We start from the raw sequence: 24908 nt of genomic DNA, 5'->3' as shown, positions 1-24908 counted from the left end.
TGTTACAGAGCCATCCCCCCTCTGTTTTTCTCTCTCTCTCTCTTTATGTCTCCAGTGGAAAAAAGGGGGTCTGGAACTTCCTAGTTCACCATATTGCTGACATCCCAGGTATGAGCTATTTTTTTTTTTTTTTTCAAATTTAGAGACAGGGTCTCACTGAGTTGCTTATCACCTCACCATTGCTGAGGCTGGCTTTGAACTCACGATTCTCCTGTCTCAGCCTCCAAGCCACTGAGATTACAGGCATGCTGTTGTTTTTGATGGTGATTGTTAGCTAGGAGTTGCTGTGACCTCGAGGATATAACTTTTTTCTCCATGTAAAATGTGTAAGGCTCTTGCCTTTTATATGCACCAGTAATTAGAGCAGGGAAGTAGCTGAGACATGATGGAAAAAGCACTGGCCTAGTATTTCATGTATGTTTCAAAACTAACATAGCATATTTGTGTGGGGGAAAATAACTGGAGGGAAATACACCAAGATCTTAATAGTAACCATAACAGTGGAGGGAAGAGGTGGTGTAGCTTGTTGGTTTAAGAACAGTTAATGGCTTCTTAGAACAATGCCTAATATGTAAAGAAACATTAACTTTTCCTCCACAGCAGGTGTGCACGCCACCACTGGTGCCCCTGCCTTGTCCCTAGTGGTGTCTGAGAGGTCCCAGCATGTTTGTGAGTATGCAACACCAGCATCAGTAAGTGGTGGAAGATAGCCTTGGCTCTCTTAGCTGTTCGGGGAATGTGTTGAACATTGTCCTGTGCTGCTGAGGAAAGCAGACACTGACCTCACCAGTGGAGCCATAGATCTCACAAACAAGTAAGATGGAATGTGTAATCACAGTTGTGCAGAATCCACACCAACGAAGACTCTAGACTGGTTTTTAGATAGACAGAAGGGTAAAGGGTGTAAAACACAGCCAGGTCAGAGGTCTGAACAACAAGCTCTGTAAAGACCTGGAGCAACTGAAAAATATCCTGGCTCATAGAGGGCTGTGCCACTTCTGGGGTCTTCGTGTTCAAGGTTAGCACACAAAGATCACTGGCCTCCAGGGCCCATTCAGCTGTGGGTGTGTCCAAGGAGAAATAATTTGTAGCCTTGTCTGTTAATAAATGGTTTATATACCTTAAAACATATTAGTCAGGTGTGGTGGTATATGCCTGTAAACCTAGGCACTTGGGAGGCTGAGGCAGGAGGATTACAAATTCAAGGCCAGCCTTGGCAATTTACCTAGACCCCGTCTAAAAGTAAAAAATAAAAAGGTTTTGGGATATAGCTTGGTGGTGGAGCCTCCTAGAGTTCAATCCCCAGTACTTGGGGGAAAAATAACTGTTGCTGCTCTTCTTTCTCTATTCAAAGTCATCTTATGATCTGTATTAGCCAGCTTTTGCCTCACTAATATGTCCCAAGCAATCCCAGGATATCGAGGTCTAAAAGAAGAAATATTTGTCTTTTGCTCCTGGATCTTTGAGTTGGTAGTGGCAGTTCTACTTGAGAACATGACAGTTCTGCTTTATTTGCTTCTTATTCTGGGAACCAGATCAAGAAGACTGTGGGGGATGCTCCTCTCCTCATGGAGGATGCGAGTCTTCTCGTGGGGGTCAAGGCCACATGAGGAGAGTTTGGAAACGTGGTCCCTCTGAAACCCTATTTGGAATTGTGCAGTGACTTTATCCACATTCTACTGGCACATTCAGAGACTGGGGTGGGGAAGCCTGTTTTTCTCACAGTGGAAGGAAGGAAGAATTTTTAAAAATATATTTTTTAATTGTAGATGGACACAGTACCTTAATTAATTAATTAATTAGTTAATGTGGTGCTGGGGGTCGAACCCAGTGCCTCACACATGCCAGGCAAGCGCTGTACCACAGAACTACAACCCCAGCCCAGGAAGGAAGAATTTTAAACAAGTACTGCAGTCTATCTTATGGCCCATGATATCTGCTCAAACTGTTATACCTGAGTTCCAAAGCAGGGAAAAGAATGAGTATGCAAGGGAGCAACCTCATCTGCTTGTTTTCTTCCCAGCCCCTCTTCCCTCTGTCATTTTTCACTACTGTGGTACTGGGGATAGAAGCCAGGGTCTTGCACATGGTAGACAAAGTACTCTACATCCTCAACCTCTGCTTTTCCTTTCTTAAGGAACTATATTTAAAGTCATACCTAATAACTTCTGCCTATACTTTATTGGTTAGAGTGAATGGCCATGCCTATCTACAGAAGAAGGCTGGAATGTGTTAATTTTAACAGTTGGACATATTGCCACCTTGAATGAAATTGGGATTTAAGCTGGCCTCAGGGGTGCTTACTTGCTGTAATCATAGTGACCTTGGAGGCTGAGGCAGGAAGTTCGCAAGTTCAAAGACAGACTTAGAAATTTAGCAAGGCCCTATGCAATTTATTGAGACCCTATTTCAAAATAGAAAATAAAAAGGACTGGGGATGTGGCTGGTGGTTAAGTGCCCCTGGTTCAATCCCCAGTAACCCCCGCAAAAAAATTTTTTTTGGATTTAATCATTGAGGACAATGGGAGGAATGGATGGATGAACAGCCAATAATTTCTGTCTCACATAATAAGCATGGAGAGAGTGGATGTGTATCCTTTAGATATATTGTATGTTAAAAGATCTCTTAGTTATACCCTTATCTCTTGGGACCTCCAGCCACTTGCAGTAAACTTTGAAGCAAGCACACCTATAAAAGGGGGACCAAAAGCCAGGTGCAGAGGTGTATGCCTATAATCCCAGCAACTCAGGAGACGGAGGTAGGAGGATTGCAAGTTCAAAGCCAGCTTCAGCAACTTAGGGAGGCCTTACGTAACTTAGTGAGATCCTTTCTCAAAAAATAAAAAGGGTTGGGGATGTGGCTCAGTGGTTAAGCACTTCTGGGTTCAGTTTCTGGAACCAAAAAAGAAAAAAGTGCGGGGGAGGAGGAGAAAAGATAAAGTCATGCCAAGTGTGAGAGATGCCATACGAAGTTCTGTTTAGCCTGGCCTCAGTCCCAGTTGTCTCTGCTGTACTTCCTTTACATTAGAGCAGTAGTGTGTTCTGCCCACTCTCACTTCCACCACTGTGCACTTCAGCAAACCTTGGCAGTGAGTGACTATCCTCCTTATTTCTTAACTGTGAGGTTGTCTTAGCTAGGTAAAGATCCTGTGTATAGCTAGGCATGGTGGCAAACACCTATAATCCCAGCAGTTTGGGAGGCTGAGACAAGAGGATCGCTAGTTCAAAGCCAACCTCAACTAATTTAGTGAGACCCTATATCTAAATAAAATACAAAAAAAGGTCTGGGAATGTGGTTTAGGTGTTAAGCGCCCCTGGGTTCAATCCCTATACCAAAAAAAAAAAATCCCTTGTGTAAATAGCTGTAGTTTTGATGGATGCTTTTCTTAATGGGGTATTGTTGGCTGTAGTGATTGGACCTTGGACCTTGGATACTCTCGAAGGGTCGCTTGATTTCTCTGTATGTATACAAGCTGGTTTTTTTTTTTTTTTTTTAAATCAGCTCTGAACTTTGGTGTTTGTGGTGTGCAAAGATGGCAGGAGACCAGGAGGTAGAATACAGGTGGAGGAAGGTCAGCTTTATCTTGATAGGATGGGGTAAAAATGAAAAAACTGAAGATATTCCAGAATCTCATCAGCTTCAGGGTCTATAGAGGAAGAACTTGTTAAAGGACACTATGGGGATGTATTTAGAACTGTGGGAAACACTGGTAGGACAACAGAACATTTTAGGAAAAAAGAGATGGGAGAACTTCTGTTAGAAAAGACTCAAGAAACACATTGGCTAATTATGACTGTATAGAGCTTACCAGGTAGAATCTTATTTCAATAAACTATAAAAAAACCAAATCTGACAGTTGGGAAAATGTCTTCACTGATTGGATATTTGATGATACTAACAGATTGATATGTGATGATGGTTCTTATCTTTTGGAGATACAGAAATGCTTATAAATGAAGTGTTATGTCTAGAATTTTCTTCAAAATATTTCAGGGTGGGGCATGAAGGAAACAACTTTGGCCATATTGGGATAATCATTGAAGTACATTTGGGTACATTTGGTTCATTATACTAGTTGTTTTACTTTTATATATGTCTGAAGATTTCCATAAAAAAAGTTCATGACAATAACAACAAATCCCAGGGGAGCTGAAACTGTTGGTGAAGTCCTTGATTCTGTAATTTGCCCTAATGCAACACTGTTTAGTCCTTTCCTAGTATTGTTGAATTGTTGAGCAAGCAGGACTGAACTGGAGCAAATACAGTCGTGGCTGTCCCCCCTCCACCCAATCCACACTTTTAGTTTAGGATCCTTAAGATTCAAGGTTTTGGAAACACTTAGATACGATATATATATATATATCCCCTTTTTCTTTTTAGTGCACTCTACCATTGAGCTGCATCTCCAGCCCCAAACATTTAGACACTTAACTAGTTGGGTTTTTAATACTGGAATCAGTATAGCAATGAATGACAAGAGGAGGACCTTTAAACACAAAACAAACCCAAAGAATATTAGTTTCCTAGGCAGTGAAAAAGAATCTACTTTCCTTTCTACTTAGAAACATTATATCAATCAGAATAGGGTCAGAGCCTGTACCTGTTCTTGAACCATGGCAAGGTGGCTGTAGTCCAGGGTTAGGCCGAGAGCCCCAAAAAGGTCACTTGGTGAACGACATGGAGGTGGCTGCTGTTTCACAGAGCCCTTCTCTGCCACTTTGGTTTATGCTACATGAGGAAATCCTTAAACACTGTTTTGTCCTTCTGTTAGGGCACTCTCAGATGTCCACGTTCAGGACACAGCCCTTGCTTACAAGGAATAGTTTCCACCCAGGAGACTTGTTTCAGAGGTTCTGAAAAACAGCTCCAAGTTTTTTCATGCAAATCAAGTGACATTCACACTGCTAGAATGCCACCTCTTGGTGACTCACTGAACAGACATGTCCTGGCACTGGAGCTTTATTTCAGAGGCAGTTCATAAACTGAGTTTCTGTGTTTGCTATATGTGAAAAGTGATCTCATCTCCTGGGTGTAATAATAATAGGAGTTCTTGACTTCCCCTGCCTTTTGTTGGTATCAACAAATAACCATTACAATCTGGAAAAGTTCCTGCAGAAAGAAGGCATCTTTGTCTCTTACCACCTCCTCATCTTTTGTAGGTCCTGTTTGCCCTGAGTGGGCCCTCAGAAGTGGAGATTTTAGGCCCCTGTTTCTCTGTGTCATAGGTTAGAATTACCTGAGGAGCTTTTAAATTCCCATTGCCTAGGCCACACTTGCAGCCAGGGACCTCAGACTGAAGATAGGACCAGGAATCACTTTTTTTTTTAAAGTTCCCTGGTAAATTCATGGTAGAGTCAAGAGAGGGGAACATTGTTCTAGGCATCTCTTTGAGCTGGATTTCCAGCAGGCTCTTTTCCCTACGATGTGGGGCTAGGTGGCATTAAATGGGAAGTAGTGCACTAGGCTCACAGGTCAGGATCTGGGACCTTCCTATCCAGGCACAGGGTCTTTTCCCTAACTTCATGCTGCTTTGCTCTTTTTATTTACTGGATTTTGCAATACAAGAGATTGTAGAAGAAACTATGACCTCAGGAACTCTCACAGCCTCTGAAAACAGGAAGTAAACTGGGTGCTGGCTGTGGTACATGCCTATAATCCTAGCAACTTGGGAGACTGACGTGGGATCACAAATTTAAGGCCAGCCTGGGCAACTTAGTGAAACAAGGTCTCAAAAAAAGAGGCCGAGGATATGTAGTTCAGTAGTAGAGAGCCCCTGGGTTCAGTACCCAGTTGGATGGGAAAGGGAGGAAGCTTATGTTCCTTTATATTTCTTAAAAACAGGAAAACAAAAATCAGTTAATTTCAGTAGATATTTAAGGAAGAAAGACATTCAAATGAGTAGGAGTAACCAGAAGTAGGGTTAAAATTGAGAAAGATGAGTTAGGCTTCAGAAGAGCCGTAAGGTTTAGAGAGATGGCCCTTCAGGGTGGTGGCCATGAAGAAGAGCTGAACAGAAATGGGCAGCAATTAATCATTTCGTGGGATGACTCAAGTGGAGACCAAATTGCTGGGGTGGGTGGCCCCTAGTGGAGTTCACACAGAGGTGGGACAGGTTGATGTGTTAACCCTTATTTTGGTAACATTGTTTTCTAATGTTCCTGCCCTCCTCCTCTGTTTCTCTTTTAGGAGAACTATGAGCAGATGAAAGCACTAGTGGATCAACTCCATGAACGAGCACAGTATATAAGACTAGGTAAACAGCACTTACTCTTCAGTTTATGCTTTAAATTAAGATGTCCTTTTACACTATTGCTTTTAGGAAAAACTAGTAGCATTAAGCCTTTAACTCTTAAAATTATGCATTTTGTTTTTGGTATGCAGATGTTTTATTTTTTCCTGTAAATATTCAACCTTTGGTATCTGTAGGAGTTTGGTTCCAGAACCCCAGAAGATACCAAATCTGTGGCTGCTTGAATCTCTTTTATAAAATAGTACAATATTTGCACCTAACCTAACACATCATCCCATATACTTTATTTATTTATTTTGGTACCAGGGATTGAATCCAGGGGCACTTAACCAGTGAACCACATCCAGCCTTTTTTTTTGAGACATGGTCTCACTAAGTTGTTGAGACTGGTTTTGAACTTGTGATCTTCCTCCCTCAGCCTCCTGAGTTGTTGGGATTACAGATGGGTTCCACCACACCTGGCTCACATCCCTGTTTTGTTTTTTTTTTAAATATATATTTTTTAGTTGTTGGTGAACCTTTATTTTATTTATTTGTATGTGGTGCTGAGAATTGAACCCAGTGCCTCACAGATGCTAGGCAAGCACGCTACCACTGAGCCACAACCCTAGCTCCTCTGTTTCTTAATTTTACATAAAAGGAATTCTTTTGATTGGAAGTAATTGCATCATGGAGAGGAACATACTACACGTATGATGATTGATGATTCTGTTGTACTGTTATGGGTCTATGTGACATTTTTAGTTTAGAAAGCCATGTAACTTAAAACTACAGGTGATTTTCAAAATAAATTCTCTCTCTCTCTCTTTTTTTTTTGTACTGGGGATGAACCCGGGGGGCTTAACCACTGAGCTACATCCTAGCCCTTTTTTATATTTTTGTTTAGAGACAGGGTCTCACTGAGTTGCTTAGGGCCTTGCTAAGTTGCTATGAGGCTGGCTTTGAACTCAAGATCCTGTGCCTCAGCCTCCTGAGCTACTGGTGTGTGCCACCCACTGCATCCAGCTCAAAATAAATTCTTAATATATGACCGGTGCCTAATTTAAGAGTTGCTATATTATTTTTATAGTCTTCATTAAAAAAATTTTCCCCAGTATCTTTACAGATAGAGAACTGTTTTACTTTTGACTTACGAGTACTGTTGTATTCTTAGGTATGATTTACCAAATTTAGAGGACAGACTCCCCCTATAGAAGTAATTAGGGAAATGAAAATAATAATATTTATATTTTTTTCTCTGAGGACTTTATGGATGCAAGGTAATTGATTAATGGTGGGTGAATAGAGAGACCATCTGAAGTTGGTTATTCATTTGTTTTGTACATTACGGAAGAAATAAACTCAGTGTTTTTGTCCTTTATTACACACACACACACACACACACACACACTTTTTTTTTTTTTTTTGGTACTGGAGATTTAACCCAGATTCACTTAACTACTGAACTATATCTCCAGCTATTTTTTTTTTTTAATTTTTAATTTTGAGACAGGGCCTTGCTAAGTGCTTAGGGTCTTTCTAGGTTGCCGAGCACAGTTTTTAAAAAAAGAATATTAAAAATGACCTGTGTCCAGTATTTTTGGTTTCAAGTCACAGAAATCCAAATCAAAAGTGTTTAAGGTGGAAAGCACCATTTATTGTTTCTTGTACCCAATGGGAAGGCAGTATTGACTGGATCAGGGGCTCCAGAATCTCAAAGACTTTACCACTCCTTATGTATGGTGTGGATCCTATCTCTCCAGGCTTCTCCATGAGGTGGGGAGCTAGGTTGCTGGTAGGCCAGGGATTACATCCATATAGTTCAGACTGAGGAATTGGTAGCTATCCTTTCATCACCATTTTGGGAAGTTCTGATTGGCCCACTTTGGGTCACATGTTTACCCTGTGGCCCAATCACTGTGCCAGGGGAATTTGTAACTATGCCATCAGGACCCATGTCATGTAGGGCTTTAGGAGACTGGGCGGGTAACTCCTGGAACCTCATGGTGGTGGCAGTACTGCTTTCAGGAAAAGGGAGAAAGAAAAACAGGCAGAAGCAGTGATTGTCACTTATACTGGCCTATGCTACCCTATCTAGGTGTGTGCAAATAAATGGAGGGTTACTTACAAAATGGGGTAGCTGACATTAGTCATTCTTTTTGACCAGGTAGCTCTTGAATCCCTCTCCTAGTGTGGGGAAAATGGTATTAAAGAATGATACAGATTTTGTCATTCGGGGTGTGATTTGAGAGGCAAAATATCCTGTATTTTATTTATGCTTTTCTGAAGGATGACTGGAATTCATACTTTTTTATGTAAATTTTTTAATTTATATGTGACAGCAGAATGCATTATAATTCTTATTACATATATAGAGCACAATTTTTCATATCTCTGGTTGTAAACATAGCATATTCACACCAATTTGTGTCTTCATACATGTACTTTGGATAGTAATGATCATCACATTTCACCATCATTAATTACCCTATGCCCCCTCCCTTTCCCTCCAACCCCTCTGCCCTATCTAGAGTTCTTCTGTTCCTCCCATGTTCCCACTCCCTATCCCTTCAATAGATGAATGGATTAAAAATGTAGCATATATACACAATGGAATATTACTCAGCAATAAAAGAGAAAAAAATCATGGCATTTGCAGGTAAATGGTTGGAGTTAGAGAAGATAGTGCTAAGTGAAGTTAACCAGTCCCCAAAAACCAAATGCCGAATGTTTTCTTTGATATAAGGAGGCTGATTCATAGTGGAATTTATACTCTTGAAGCCATTTAGATTAAGGCTTTGTTTCCAGAAAAAAAGCCAAAACTCTAGCTGAAATAAAAACATGTTTTGTTGGGAATGGTTATTCCATAGTTCCAACTGTTACCCAGTTTGATTTGATGAATGAGTATTGCCCTAGAACATTAAGATAGGTGGGTTGAATCAGGGAGCGGTCAGACACCATTCGCTTCCTGCTGAGGACTATGGGTTCTGATGTGCCTAGGTGAAGGCTGGCTGCCTGAAGGCTGAGCAGGGCCCTCTGGGGAGGTGACATAGGGAGACAGGAGAAAGGATTACTTAGGACTTCACAGTTTTACCTAGAATTGAACTATTCAGATAGATATTTGACATATGTGCACACACACATTTTAAAATAATATATGCTCATAGAAACTTGAAAAGAGGCATTGAAAAGATGCCTGTATTCTTCCATAAGTAATCCTTCCAAACCTTTTTTTTTTTAACGGTACTGGGGTTTGAGCCCAGAGCCTAGTGTATGCTAGGGGAACTACTCTGCCACTGTGCTACATCCCCTGCTCTAAACATACTTTTTTGGGGGGAGGGGGCAGTACTAGAGATTGAACCCAGGGGCACTTAACCACTGAGCCACACCCTGCCCCCTTTTAAAAATTTTTGCTTTTAAAGTTTTGAGATAGGGTCTTTATAAATTGCTTAGATCCTTGCTAAGTTTCTGAGGCTGGCTTTGAACTCATGATACTCCTGCTTCAGCCTCCCAAGCTGCTGCAATTATAGGCATGTGCCACTGTGCCTGACTTCAGTGTATTTCTAAACATACATTTTTTTGAGGGGAGGTGTGTATCAGGGATTGATTTTAGGGGCACTCCACCATGAGCCACATCCCCAGCCCTGTATTTTTTAGAGACACTGAGTTGCCTTAGCACCTCACTTTTGCTGATCTCCTGCCTCAGCCTCCTGAGCTGCTGGGATTTCAGACGTGCACCATCATGCACACCTTAAACATACATTTTTTTAAAAAAAATTTTTTATAGTAGGTGGATACAGTACCTTTATTTTATTTTTATGTGGTGCTGAGGATCAAACCCAGTGCCTTACACGTGTGAGGTGAGTGCTCTACCCACTGAGCTATAACCCCAGCCCAAACATACGTTTTTGATAGACCTCTGGGCAGTTTCAAAATAACCTAAACAGAAAAACGTGTGTGTATGTGTTTGTATGTTTTGTTGTTTAAAGGGATTTCATGCACCTTGCTCTGGGCATTTTCTTCTCTAATTTTGTTCTGTGAATGGTCGTAGGCTAGTTTAGCAATGATGGTATTGATCAAGAGTTAGGGAATATTGCTCATTTTCCTTCCCCTCCTGTTTCTGTAGTCATCCTGATTTTTTAATTCATGCAATTTCCTAAATAGTTTTCAGGTAGGATAAAGAAGCAGGTGTTTCAGGTTGTTTCATAAATAACACTTGACGTTTTTCAATAGAGAGAACTTGTGATAGATAAAGTTGACAAAGTAGCTGACTCTTGCCCTCTTTTTTGTTCATTATTGTTTTCTCACCTTTGCCTTTGTTTCAGGTTTCTCAGGGCTCTTCTGTCTTTGATCTCCCCCTTCTTCCTTGTTGGAATGTGTAGGACGCATGAAGAGTAACTTAGTCATTTCTGTAGGTGGGAAAAGGATTACCCCTGTGGTGTTATTCAGAATAGCCAGAACTAAGCGTTTTTCTTAATTCAAGTTAATTGAAGTGTTTTGATAAAATCAGAAGTGCTTAGTTTTTACACTGGCTTATAACTTTATGACTGTAGAAAAACACAAATGGTCTTAATGGTTGAAGTGGAGAGGGGGCCTTTAATGATCTAAGGATAAGACTTGCATAATTTTTTGAAGATGTTTAAAAATGGAAGTTAAATTCCACTCGTGGAGTTCCAGCAGTGTGTGTAGTACAGTTGAAGTGACAACAGTTAGACATTAGTGCATGCAAAGGCAGACAGCTAGGTCATGACTTCCCCTTGTCAGACAGCAATAGAAAGATGCTGTAAATTGTAAAATGCTTTCTGATCTCAGGGATGTTAAAAATGTGAGCAGATTACCTATCTGAGAATCAATGCAAAACAGTAAATTACATGCAGTGGGAGTTTGATCTAAATGAGAGGTTAATGAAAGCATGTTTTCTGGCACCTAGTCTATGGGAATGGAGATAATTAACACAAAATGTTTAAAAAAGAATCTTTGGAAAACTGAGGTCCTGTGTTGTGCAGTCCTGTGGTCCAAATATGCTATGCCTGTTTATTTTAATTAATTAATTTTGGCACTGGGAATTGCACCTGGCCACATCCTCAACCCCTTTTATATTTTTTATTTTGAGACAGGTTCTTGCTGAGTTGCTGAGGCTGGCCTCAAACTTGTAATCCTCCTGCTTCAGCCTCCCAAGTTGCTGGGATTATAGTGTGCACCATCAAACCCAGTTTACTATGCTTATTAAAATGCAGAGGGGCTTCATTCTGTGCTCTGTAAGTCTGTATCAAGATTAACCCAAGCTTTGGTTCTTCCTAATGAAACCAAAATTCACCAGCTGCTCCAAATTAAAAGGTCAAATTCTAGGCAGAATTAAGAAAATGATATTGGCTTAAGTACTTTTTTTTTTTTTTTAAAGCATATCTTAGCACCATTTTGTCACCCAAATCTGCCTTCCATTCCCTCTCTTGCTAGGCCCTGAAAGGGCTCTTATGTCACTGCTTCTCACCCTAACCTGGTTTCCTTGCAGTAATTTTTCTTTAAATATTTATTTTTAAATACTTCATTAAAGTATAGTTGACCTACAGTACTACATTAGAGTATACAATTTAAAGCCATTTTGACATGTATGTTTACTCAGGGAACCATAACTACAATCAAGATATTAAATGTGTCCATATTCTGCAGAATTTCCTCTGCTTTTTCTTTCTTTCTTTTTTTTTTCCCCCTTTGCCTTTTGGAAGGCCCAAGTGCTCTAACCTCATGTACCCATCCCGTGGCTGAGGCCTCAGTGTCTTGAGACCCTTTTGTCCTTTTCTCCCTGACCCCTAAACATGATTCTTAAGGTCTTGACCAGTGCTTGGGAGAAAAGAGAAAAGCCATTTGACATAATCACAATATTTTGTAACTAAGTTGTGGGAGGACGCCACATTATGTGACCAGCATTTTCCTTTCCTGATTGGTGAGGATCTGTCAGTCACTTCCCATGATCTGGCCACATCAAAGTGGTTCTGTAGACAATGCCCGCCCACCACCCCATCTTGAAAGTCGTAAAAATGTCGCCAAATGTGTCTTCATGCTGGGCATGCCTTCCTACATCCCTAGGGATCGAGTTACCTTCTGTCCTTGTAACCATGCCCCTCTTGATCTCTATTGAATGGAAATTTCTAAAGAATCAGAGTCCCCCAATAAAAGTCTACTCCCAAACGAGCTTACTCTCTCCCACCAGCCTTTCATTACATTCCTCAATCTCCCATTTGGGGAGCTTGAGGCCAAGGGCAGAGGAGTGGTCCCGGGGCTTGAATTAAAGGTAAATTGTGTGTCTGTGTTTTATTTGATACCTTAGGAAATTCACTCGAGTGAGCCCTTAGTTTAGCTGCCCTTGCTGGTCGGGGACGGCACTAAGTCTTTCCTTCCCAGGATTATTTCATTTTAAAAGAAGATTAGAGGTATGATGTAATTTTCTTGGTAACCTGAAGACAGATTTGGTCTTAAAAATATGCCATGTACCTCTTCAGGAAAAAAAAAAAATCCTTTTAGGTACAGCAAAGAGTCCTTGTTTGGAAAAATGGTTGTATTTGGAAGCCTGTTTGAAATAGATAGAAACTTATTTTCTTACCCAAGTAAACAAAGAAATGGCTTTCTTAAATAGTTGAGTTTTGCATTATACAGAGACTATATTGAGACCATTTTGGGGGCAGCAATGAAAACGAACATTTTAAGGGGCTGGGGTTGTGGCTCAGCGGTAGAGTGCTCGCCTAGCACAGGTGGGGCCCTGGGTTCCATCCTCAGCACCACATAAAAATAAGTAAATAAAATAAAGGCATTGTGTTCATCTACACCTAAAAAATAAATGTTAAATAAAGAAAATGAACATTTTAAGGTACTGCTTGATACTTTGGTTCACAGAGAGTGGGTCATAGATACTCCCAAGACACTAAGGCCTCAGCCCAGGAGGGGTACGTGAGGTTGGGGCCCTTTGGCCTCAAGTAGTCTGGTCAGGTTACCCTAGCATCTCTTTAATTACTGTGATTTTTGTCTACTAAGATGTAAGTAATGTTGGAAATACCAAAGACCATTTCTGAGTCAAGAGACTAACAAAAGGGGACTTTCTAATTGCTGTAAAGGTGTTCAGTTCTCCCATTTGCAGACTTAAAGTGTTGTGGGTCACTAATGTCACTTTTACATAAGTCCTCACTTGCCTTTTGGGCTAGTAATTTCTCAATGATGCTTTTACCTCATCCAAACGAAGACAGGAATTTTCATATTTTATCTAGGACTTGGTATAATGCTAGATACATGTGGTAAATATTTAACAGAGTGGCAATGAGGCAGTTTTTGCAATGAATGAGTTGCAAAGAAAATACTAAGTAACTTTTTATAATTACTAGTGAATTCAGAACATGTAAAAGATATACTCTAGGATCAGAGATAGATTGATTTGAAAACAAAACACAACAAAATCCTGTTTCTTTAATTACTTCAGAAAATTGGTAGCTGGCAAGTTGAGTGACTGAACTGAAAAATTAGCTGTTTCTCATAAGATATATTGAACTTTTTAAAAGTGCCTTGCTTTGGGGCTGGGGGCTGGGGTTGTGGCTCAGTGGTAGAGTGCTTGCCTAGCACGTTGGAGGCCTTGGGTTCAACCCTCAGCACCACATAAAAATAAGTAAATAAAATAAAGGTATTGTGTCCAACTACAACTAAAAAATAAATATTAAAAAAAATAAATAAGAGTGCCTTGCTTTGTCTTGAGCATTATATGTTTTCCTGGCATTAATTTGAATGGAGATCTTATCTAGGTCTGATCTATCTAATCATGTTTTTATTCTAGGAGGTAGTGAGAAAGCCCGAGCACTGCACACAGCAAGAGGAAAACTATTACCCAGAGAAAGAGTCGACACCCTTATAGACCCAGGGTTAGTACCTACCCAATGCTGACACAGTGTTCTCTGTTCTGTGGTACTTTATTAGACGGTGTTATCAATAAGTGATTTTGAATTTTTTTTTTTTTTTGCTTTGGTATCTGGGATTAAATTCAGGGAAACTTAGTCACTGAGCCACATCCTAGGCCTTTTTTTTTTTTTGTATTTTATTTAGTGACAGAGTCTCACTGAGTTGCTTAAGGCCTCACCAAGTTGCTGAGGCTGACTTTGAAATCATGATCCTCCTGCCTCAGCTTCCCAAGCCGCTGGGATTACAGGCATGTGTCACCACACCCGGTTTGAATTTTGATTCTTATAAAATTCAAACAGCAAAGGTTTATTGGGAGTCTACTGTGTGTCAGGCACTGTTTTAGACGTTAATAATACGTCAATGAACAAGACAAATGAAGAGTTTTGCCCTACTGGAGTTTATATTATGGCAGAGGGAGACAGAAGATAAATAATATATGTTTTAAGTTATACATTATGCTAGAAGGTAACAAGTATTGTGGGGAAAAGAAAAGATAGACCAGAGTAAGGGAGAGACCATGATGGACAAGTTGTAGTTTTAAGTGGGATGGTTAGGGTAGAACTCTTTGAGAAGTTGACATTTGAGCAAAGATTTAAAGGAGGGACAAGAGATAGCCCTATAAATAGCTGGGACAAATGTTGCAGGCAGAGGAAACAAGCAGGGCAAAGGCCCAGAGGTGGGATGTATGCTAGGTATGCCGATGTCCAGGAGATCATTGTGTTTGGCATTGAGGGAATGAAGGGGAGACTAATAGGAGATGGGGTTGGAGTTAAGAGGGCCTTGTAGGCCATTGTAAAGGTTTTGGCTCTTACTTTAAGAGAAATGGGGGGCTATTGTAGAATTTTTTTTTCCTATGGTACTTGGGATTGACCCCAGGGGTATTCTACCACTAAGGTACTTTCCGAGCCCTTTTTATTTTTTAGACAGAGTCTAATTAATTTGTCCAGGCTGGCCTTGAACTGTGATCCTCCTGCCTTAGCCTTTGAAGTAGCTGGAATTATAGTCATGTTTCACTGTGCCCAACTCTTTTTATAGATTTTATGTATAATATGCATATTTGAAAAAATAGTTTCCTTTTCTTAAAAATGTATGACACTATATATATATGTATATATATAGATATACACACACACATATGTTTATATATATAGACACTGATTCAAAAATGTTCTTTTTCCTTTCAGGTCTCCGTTTCTGGAATTATCCCAGTTTGCGGGTTACCAGTTATATGGTAATGAGGAAGTCCCCGCAGGTGGCATCATTACAGGTATTGGAAGAGTATCAGGGTGAGTATTCTACCTAAATCTCAGTAATGAGGGTCATTTGGGCATGGTGGCACATACCTGTAATCCTAGCATCTTGGGAGGCTGAGGCAGGAGGAGTTCAAAGCCAGCCTTAGCAACTTAACAAGGCCCTAAGCAACTTAACAAGATCCTGTCTCAAACTTAAAAATAATAAGGGATGTGGATGTGATTCATTTGTTGAGCGCCCCTGGGTTTAATCCCTGGTGGTAACAACAACAACAACAACAACAACAATAATAATGGTACCCAGGAAGAAGAGGACTTTGACGAGATGCAGGCATCCAGCACTCACTTTGCATATTAGCATGCAAGCTTTGTGCTATTTATATAATTTAGGAACTGATTATCCTACTCAGACCTGCACTAGATTCATTTGTGGAGCTTTAGAAACAAAAATTGAAGGGAAAAAGCCCCCAGCAAAAGTTCCTGAGGTCCAATTCAGACCTCCCACTGAATCAGCATTCCTATGTGTGGGATTGGCATGTAGTTTCAAAGGCTCCCTAGGCAATCTCTTGCTCACCTGGGGTGGTAACCATTTTTAGAGGAATATTGTTTCAGGTTTGGTCCCCAGGCAGCATCAGCATCACTTGGGAACTTTGAGAAAAAAAGCAGATTCTCCAGTCTTCCTGGAAGTACTAATTCAGAAATGCTTGCGGTGAGGCCCTGCAGTCTGCATTTTAACAAGTCCTGCAACATATGTTCTTAATAGTTCTTGGATGCTTAAGTTTGAGAACCACTGTAGGCTCAGGGACTCTAGATTCCTCAATGTTAAATTTATTTGTATGTTTCTGAATGTGGTCCTATTTACCACATAGGTATTATGCCAGGCACTGTAGTGATTGCCTGTCTTCATCCTCACGGCAGCTGTGTGAGCATGGATGCTATCATAGTCCTCACCATTGTGCAGAGGATGCAGGCTTAGAGAGTAACATGGTTTTGATCTTAGTCTGACTCAGCCTGGCACACTTGACTTTGACACGGATGTTGCTTTATGGTGTGTTCCTCCACCTTCTCCCCATGATCCATGCCTACAGCTATAGCCATTTACCATTGTTGCTTCTTCCTTGATTTTTACTCCCAAGTTTCCCCCATGGCTCTTTGCTTAATATTCACCCAGTATGGAGACATTTTTAATGCAAAATTAAACTAAATTCCTATGTTATGGAAATACATAATTAAGTAGAATAATTGCCCTTTATCATATCTCTCGTTGTAATGACTGTCAATATCTTAGAACATGCTCTTCCATTTTGTTCCCCTTGTGTATACAGTCATGTGTTGCTTAAAAACTGTGATATGATTTGAGAAATGCGTTATGTGAACATCATAGAGCTATGGCTTTATGATGCTGCTAGACAGTGTAATCCTAAAGGATCACCATTGTGTATGTGGTCTGTTGTTAACTGAGACATTATTATGTGGTGCATGACTGTATTTATATTTTATTAAAGATTGAGTGTTCCCTTTCTGAAATGCTTGGGAACAGAGGTGTTTCTGATTGCAGATTTTTTTTCCAGATTTTGGGATATTTGCATATATAATGAGATATTTTTGGGGTGGGAACCAAGTCTAAATGTGAGATTCACTTATGTTTCATGTACACCACACCTTATACACATAATTCAAAGGTAATTTTATATGATATTTTCCATGCCACAGATGGAAAATTCCAAATCTGACCTTATGTAGTCAAATGCATGTGCACTAAAAATGCTAACTTTAGTAGCCTGCTTCATGTTACTACAATGAGATTATCAGAGAGAGGCTATTTATGAATTAAAGACAGGTTTATTTTGGTTCACATTTCTGGAGGTTCCAAAGCATGGCACCCACATCAGCTCAGTTCTGATGAGGGCTATGGATAGCAGTGGTGGGGAGCATGTGCTAGAGCAAACTGCTCACATCTTGAATTGGAGCAGGAAGAGAGAGGATGGATGGGGTTTCACAAGACCCTTTGGGGCACACCCTTAATGGCATAAGGACCTCCCACAAGGTCCTATCTCCCAAAGGCTCCATCACCTCTCAATAGTGCTACCACCCAGGGACCAAGCTTTTAACACATGGACCTTTGGGGAACTCTCATCCAAATCATAGTTCATAGCATTAGCATAAACTCAGGTGTGATTGAAAGGCACTTAGGAACAGCAAAAGTTGTTCCTGGCACCCAGAAATTGCAAGGGTTTTAGGAGTTCTGTGGCAGGAATGGAGTGGGGGAGCACCAAAGTATGTATTTCTCATTATCACAGGCTCCTTTATAATTTCTGAAGTAGATACTAAGACATTTAATGAGGAAACTTATATGAAATTTATTTATAAGCCAGTTTCATTCAAGGACTGCTTGCCTGAAATAGTGACTAGTCAAAGAGTAATTGTACAGTATCCCATCTTTCTGGACTTTATAAGCCTTATCATGGCTTATAAAGTCCATGTCAGATATGATCCCTCCCTACTTTTCTCACCTCAGTCTTTTATTATAACACTTTAGTTGCCTAGTGTTGTCCAATTTCTCTGCCTGTTTCTGTAATATGAGATATCTCATGTGCCTTAGGACAGTACTAGTGTATATGGGTGGCAGCTGTTATTTTTATTCCTCAACCATTTTATCTTATCATAGTCCCCACCACAATTAACTTGTTTTATTATATTATTTACCATATTTGATTGCATCTTTGGTTTTTTTTTTTTTTTTTTTTTTTTGGTTGGTGTTTTTATGTTTTGGTTTTATTATTTTTTTTTCTGGTACTGGGGACTGAATCCAGGGCCTCATGCATTTGAGGCAAGAGCTCTACCACTGAGCTATGTCCCCAGCCCTATGTTTGATTGCATCTTTTACCTTGTTTTGTGATATCCTATTATAATAATTAAACAACATTGCCTTATTTTATTATATGTTCATAGTACTTAAAATCTAAAATTATTAATTTTTTTAAGTATTTTTTTTAGTTGAAGTTGTACACAATACCTTTATTTTATTTATTTATTTTTTATGTGGTGCTGAGATTCAAACCCAGGGTCTTGCGCGTGCTAGGCAAGCACTCTACCACTGAGCTACAACCCCAGCTCCTGTCTGTGATCTTTTAATACATTTGCAAAAGTGGACTATGTCTCTTGTTCAAAGTCACATATCTAGAAAATGGCAGAGCCAGTTGAGCTTTTTCTGACTTCACAGCCTGGCTTCCTTGTAGTATCAGAGCTTCTTAAGCTTTTCTGGATGTGTCACCCATGAGCTGGGACATGTGAACACATTTTCTATCAGTGTGGAGTCATGGCTCAGCAACCTGCCATAAGCCTAAATTTCCTTCAGTGTTTTATATGTTTGGAGTGGTACATGCCTGTAATCCCAGCGGCTCGGGACACTGAGGCAGGAGGATTGTGAGTTCAAACCAGCCTCAGCAACTTAGTGAGACCCTAAGCAACTCAGTGAAACCCTGTTTCTAAATACAATATGAAAAGGGCTGGGGTGTCTCAGTGGTAAAGTGCCCCTGGGTTCAATCCCTGGTACCAAAAAAAGAGAAAAGTTTTATATGTTTAATGGTAAAGTTATTAAAAATTTGCATTCCACTCTAAATAAAATGCTACTTGTAATGTAGAAAAAGGTTTTATGTGATCTAGTGAATAAAACTGATGCTCAGAGAAGAGACTTGTTTATCTTGTATGGAGCCCTGCCAACTAATAGGAAAAGCATAACCCTAATATATGTTGGATTTCAGTTGCTTTTCTTGATTTTCAATAGGGATTCAATGAATTACTCTTTAGAATTCTAGGGAACATAAAATAACAACCAAAACCAAATATTTTGTAAAAAAACATGCTGTTGCTGTCTCAGATTTCAAACTGATCTTAAGGTTCTGTGGCAATGCCAGGCAGGTCAATCTTCCCTTGCCCCCCAGATTTTTGTCACTTGTGTACTGTTTTAAAGTTTGCATCCATTGTGTCTTCAAGCAAGATAAGTGTATTTTAGACTTCTTTTAGCTTTAAAAAAAATGGCTGTAACATTGAGGAACTTCTGAAAACACACACACAAAAATCTTAGTACTCTTGACGGAGCAGTTTTCATTTTTTGCAAATTATCAAAAGGAAAATTTAAAGCTTTATTGTTAGGGAATTCTTTGCCCTTGAGATTGGATTAATATTATTATGCTTGGTATTATGATTATCTTGTTAGAACCCTTTCATTGAAGAACCATTAGAACATGTGTTTTAGGCCGGGCACAGATTATAGGCGTGAGCCTGTAAATCCCAGCAGCTCGGAAGCTGAGGCAAGAGAATCATGAGTTCAAAGCCAGCCTCAGCAATGGTGAGGCACTAAGCAAATCGGACAGACCCTGTATCTAAATAAAATACAAAATAGGGCTGGGGATGTGGCTCAGTGGTTGAGTGTCCCTGAGTTCAATCCCTGGTTAAAAAAAGAAAAGAAAGAAAATGTGTTTTAGGTTTTTAATTTTTTACTAATTATGTAGGGACTGGTGACATTTTAAAAGTCAAGTATGAGTGTGTGAACTTGTTAGAAGTACTCATATTTTATAAATGAATATGTGAACCCTAATGAAGCTTACTTTTTGGCATAAGATTGTTCAGTAATTATTAGTGGTCATAGAAGTTGAAAGTTACATCAGAGTGTCTTGTAGTGAGCTGTAATTGGCCTTTGATTTTGAAGACATATCTCATATTCTCTTTCCAATGAAATTTTTGCCTTTCAGAGTAGAGTGCATGATTGTTGCTAATGATGCCACTGTGAAAGGAGGTTCCTACTACCCAGTGACTGTGAAAAAACACCTGCGGGCACAGGAAATTGCGCTGCAAAACAGGCTCCCCTGCATCTACCTGGGCAAGTCACAAGAGTTGTAAAAACACTACTGTTAGTTGGTAAAAGGCAAGACTGTATATATGACACCATCAATGGGTACTTAAAAATACTGAAGTATTTCTACCATAATTAACAAGAGAATGCATGTTCTTTGCTCAGAACTCTGGGAGAAAAAGTAAATAAGAACTACTACCATGATAATATTACTGAGGAATAGTTCTGCTAACATTTTAGTGCATGCCAGTTTTTTCTCTGTATGTTTGGATTTTTTTTCATATACATATTGTTTTTCTGTTAATCATAAAGGGTTTAAATTTAAAAAAAGCTGGTTGGTATTTATGGATTGCTCGAGTGCCAGGTGTTATATTAAATGCTTGAGTATTATATAATGTGAGCAGATATAATTTAAGATAAACTTAATTTCCCAAGAAAGTAAATTCGTATTTGAAATTAAAATACATTTAAATCAAAGGGGCGAGGTGTGGTGACGCATGTCTGTAATCCCAGTGATTTGGGAGGTTCAGGCAGGAGGATTGCAAGGTCAAGGCCAGCCTCAGAAACTTAGGGAGGCCCTTAGCAACTTAGTGAATCCCTGAGGGCTATGGGTATGGCTCAGTGGTTAAGTACCTCTGGATTCAATCCCTAGTACAAAAATAGATAAATACATAAAATAAAATAAATCAAAGGGTATTTCAGTTTAAAACAGGCACTTCCTGGATATTGGTTTAGTCCAATAAAACTCCAGCACATAGTTTTGGTTTATGCAGGCCTTTGAACAGGTACTGATGTATTTATATTTTTGGGGGGGAAAGTTAATTTACCTGATAGACTTGCAATATGAATTGCTTTGCACATATAGAAAGTAGCAAATGATGGTCTGTGGCTGTGGCTCAGTGGTAGTGCACTTGCCTGCCATGTGTGAGGCACTGGGTTCGATTCTCAGCACTTTGTATAAATAAATAAATGTCTATGAACAACTAAAAAATATTAAAAAGAAAGTAGCAAATGAGACCCAGCTAATTGAATGTGTTGGGCCAGACACCATAGGGGACATAGAGTATTGTGTGATCTCTGGCTTTAGCAAGCTCATAATTAATTGAAGACAGAATGTAATGTGTTAAATCACCATATAAGACTTAATGGTTACAGGCAATAATAATGTGTATAGGACTAGCTAACTTTTTTTTTCTCCGTGTGCACTCAGAGTAAGTGCTGAACCAAACACTTTGCGTACATTTTCATGTAATCCTGAAAACAACTATAATTAGTAGCTACTATTGTTTTCATTTCATGGGTAAGAAATCAGATGCAGAGAATGGCCAGGAAACATGCCTATAATCACAGAGCTATGAAGCAGCAAGCTCCATTTTGAACTTGGCTGACATTCTTATCTACCACTTCAGTCTGCAATGGAATCAATATCAGAAGGCAATATGTGATAAATTATCACATGAATTCTGTAGATAGTTTCTGTATTGGTTTAGAAGAGGGAGAGATACTTTTTTAGCTCAGCTGGTTAAGAGTTTCTGGAGTTTCTGGGTCCTCAAAGGAGAGAATGCTAAACGATTTGTGTAGAATTTTGCATAGCAGTAGGAAAGCCTAATGGGTTTGGGGAAGACTGAATCATTTTGGCTGTGTTGGGAGATTGGTGATAAAGACTCTAGGACAGTTTGGAAAGATAGGGAAAGGGTTTTTTTGTGATTAAGAAGTGATGCTATCATTCATACAAATCTGCTGTGCATAGATATTTTGCTGATGGAGATGCACTTATTGATCTTATTTTCCTTGTTCAGTGGACTCAGGAGGAGCCAACTTACCCCGACAAGCTGATGCGTTTCCAGACCGAGACCACTTTGGCCGCATATTCTATAATCAGGCAATTATGTCGTCTAAAGGTATTACCCAGGTAATTTCTCATTAATGAGGTATGTTGCTTTTTATTCCAAATGTCTTTGCTAATTACACATTCCAGGATGACTTTAAAAATAAAACAGGAGCTGGGTATAGGAGTGCATGCCTGTAATCTTAGTGACATAGGAGGATTCACAAGTTTGAGGCCAGTCTCAGGAGCTTATACTATGTCAAAATAAAAAATTGAAAGAACTGGGGTGATAGCTCAGTGGTAAAGTGTCGCTGAATGTTCAACCCCTAGTACCAAATAAATAAATAAACAAAACAATCTAATATAGAATGTAATCCTTTCCTATGGAAAGTACCTTAAAGTTGTCTTCACTTAGAACCTTTAGTTAATTATGGGAATATTCTTATACTGTAACAAAGGTTATTTACCTAAGGAAATAGGCATTGGAAAGATAGAACACCCAGTATTTCCTTTTTAAGGACTATACTCAAAAACTAGTATTAAGAAAACTTTAGGTTATGTGTAGGGGATATGTGCAAGATAAGTTAATGGTAGTAGCATCATTTATTAGAGTACAAGTTGAAGAATAACCTGCATGTCTACTGATAGGCATTAATGGAAAAGTAAAAATTGTTTTTAGCTGTTAAAACCAATGAACTAAAATTGCATCTATCAATGTAAACAAGTCATAAAAATATGGTAAGTAAAATAGATGTATAACCATTTCCTATGGATGAAAAAGTTAAGGACATCAAGTGTTACTGCATATTGTTTGTGTATAAACTGGCATTTAAACATAAACATTTGGACATGATATACTCTTCTTTTATCAGTGCCTGTGTCTGGGGAGGAAGAAGGAGAAAAGAGTCTGGCAAAGAGAATATAGGAGGGCTGGGGTTATGGGACTGGGTTCAATCCTCAGAACCACATAAAAATAAAATATTGTGTCCACCTATAACTAAAAAATAAATATTTATTTAAAAAAAGATAATATATGATTGCAACTATATTTGAAATATTTTATACCTTTGAAAAAAAGACCTGAAGTGAATTTAGGCAAATGTCAATATTTATTAAGACTGGACATTAGGTGAATGGATGTTTATTTCAGACCATGTTATGAGCCCCTTCAATATGGTATTGTAATTTATGTTTGACTTTGTATTAATTTCCTAGAACTGGTATAACAGGAGCCAGAGTGAGTGGCTTAAAATGGAAATTTCGCCACACTTATATCATTTTAACTAAGTGTGGCGTCCCAGCTCCTTGGAAGGCTGATTCAGGAGGATCTTGAATTTGAGACTAACATAGGAACTTAGCTAGACTCTGTTTCAAAATAAGATTTTAAAAAGGACTGAAAGAACCGAGAATGTAGCTCAGTAGATAGAGTGCTTGCCTAGTATGTGTGAGGCTCTTGGTTCAACTCCCCATACTGAGAAAAAGATGAGATTAAAAAAAACTATGAACAAGAACATTTTTTCCTGGGGGGGCGGGTGGTGTACCAGGGATCTCAGGGTCACTCAATCACATAGCCACATCTCTAGCCCTATTTTGTATTTAGAGACGGGGTCTCACTGATTTGCTTGGCACTTTACCATTGCTAAGTCTGGCTTTGAACTTGCAATCCTCCTACCTAAGCCTCCCAAGGCACTGGAAACCATGAACGTATTTTTTGAGTAAGTGATAGATAAAAAAATCCAAAGTGTCTATTAGGCTTCTTTAAAATTTGTGATTTATACTTTTGTTTATTTAGTTTTTTTATGTGGTGCTGGGGATCGAACCCAGTGCCTCATGCATGCTAGGCAAGCGTTCTACCACTGAGCCACAACTCCAGCCCAGTCTAATAGGCTTTTGATTGAAGATAAAAAGTATTTTATTGCTTATTTTGTTTTCTAAAAATTTTAACATCAGTATTTCTTTCACTCTTGTTTGTTTGTTTATTTTCTTTGGTGCTAAGAATCAAACCCAGGGTGTTTGCATGCAAGGCAATACCTCCAGCACTTACTGTTTATTTTTTCTACTTCACTTAATTAAATAGGAAGTTTAAGTTAATTAATTAAATAGGTAAGTTCATAGTTAACAGTTGCCTTTCCATATTCTTTAGAACTTCCTGGAATTAAAAAAATTTTCTAATTGTTACTCTATACTAATTTTCCTAGTATCCATTCTGATTCTTTCCTCATTGTATAAACTCTAAATTTGTTATCTGCACTGTAGATATTGCGTTGTACTTCACTAAAGTCAGGCGATGTGTACTTCCTATCCTATTTAAATGACTTCTAGTTATTCTGTCTTCCTTCTTTACTTTTTTTCTTTTCTTTTATGATACAGGAGATTGAATCTATGGCCTTGCCCAAGTACTCTACCACTGAACTACATACTCTTGCTAGGTTGCCCAGGCTGGCCTCAAGCTATTGATCCCCCTGCCTCAGCTTCCAGAGTAGCTAGGATGACCAATGTGCACCACTGTACATGACCTGTCTTCCTTCTTTTTTTTTTAAAATTTTTTATTGTTGGTTGTTCAAAACATTGCATAGTTCTTGATATATCATATTTCACACTTTGATTCAAGTGGGTTATGAACTCCCATTTTTACCCTGTATACAGATTCCAGAATCATATCAGTTACACATCCATTGATTTACATGTTGCCATACTAGTGTCTGTTGTATTCTGCTGCCTTTCCTATCCTCTACTATCCCCCCTCCCCTCCCCTCCCCTCCCCTCTTCTCTTCTCTTCTCTTCTCTTCTCTTCTCTTCTCTTCTCT

The 24908-nt window shown here is 39.2% G+C and overlaps 1 protein-coding gene across 2 annotated transcripts in view; it reads left to right on the top strand.

The window, feature by feature from the left end:
• Mccc2 (methylcrotonyl-CoA carboxylase subunit 2) overlaps positions 1–24908 on the top strand; it is a 73619-nt gene that overhangs the window by 5377 nt on the left and 43334 nt on the right. For both annotated transcript variants that reach the window (XM_048800158.1, XM_015497817.2), the window contains exons 2-6: positions 6188–6254; positions 14047–14131; positions 15353–15454; positions 20173–20300; positions 22073–22185. In XM_048800158.1, coding sequence (XP_048656115.1) covers positions 6188–6254; positions 14047–14131; positions 15353–15454; positions 20173–20300; positions 22073–22185 — 495 coding nt within the window. The remainder of the gene's footprint in view (positions 1–6187; positions 6255–14046; positions 14132–15352; positions 15455–20172; positions 20301–22072; positions 22186–24908) is intronic.

This window comes from Marmota marmota, unplaced genomic scaffold (assembly GCF_001458135.2).
Source record: "Marmota marmota marmota unplaced genomic scaffold, marMar, whole genome shotgun sequence".
NCBI classification, from domain to species: Eukaryota; Metazoa; Chordata; class Mammalia; order Rodentia; family Sciuridae; genus Marmota; species Marmota marmota.
The sequence above is the reverse complement of the archived record's forward strand: the minus strand, read 5'-3'. Positions and strand labels throughout refer to the sequence as shown.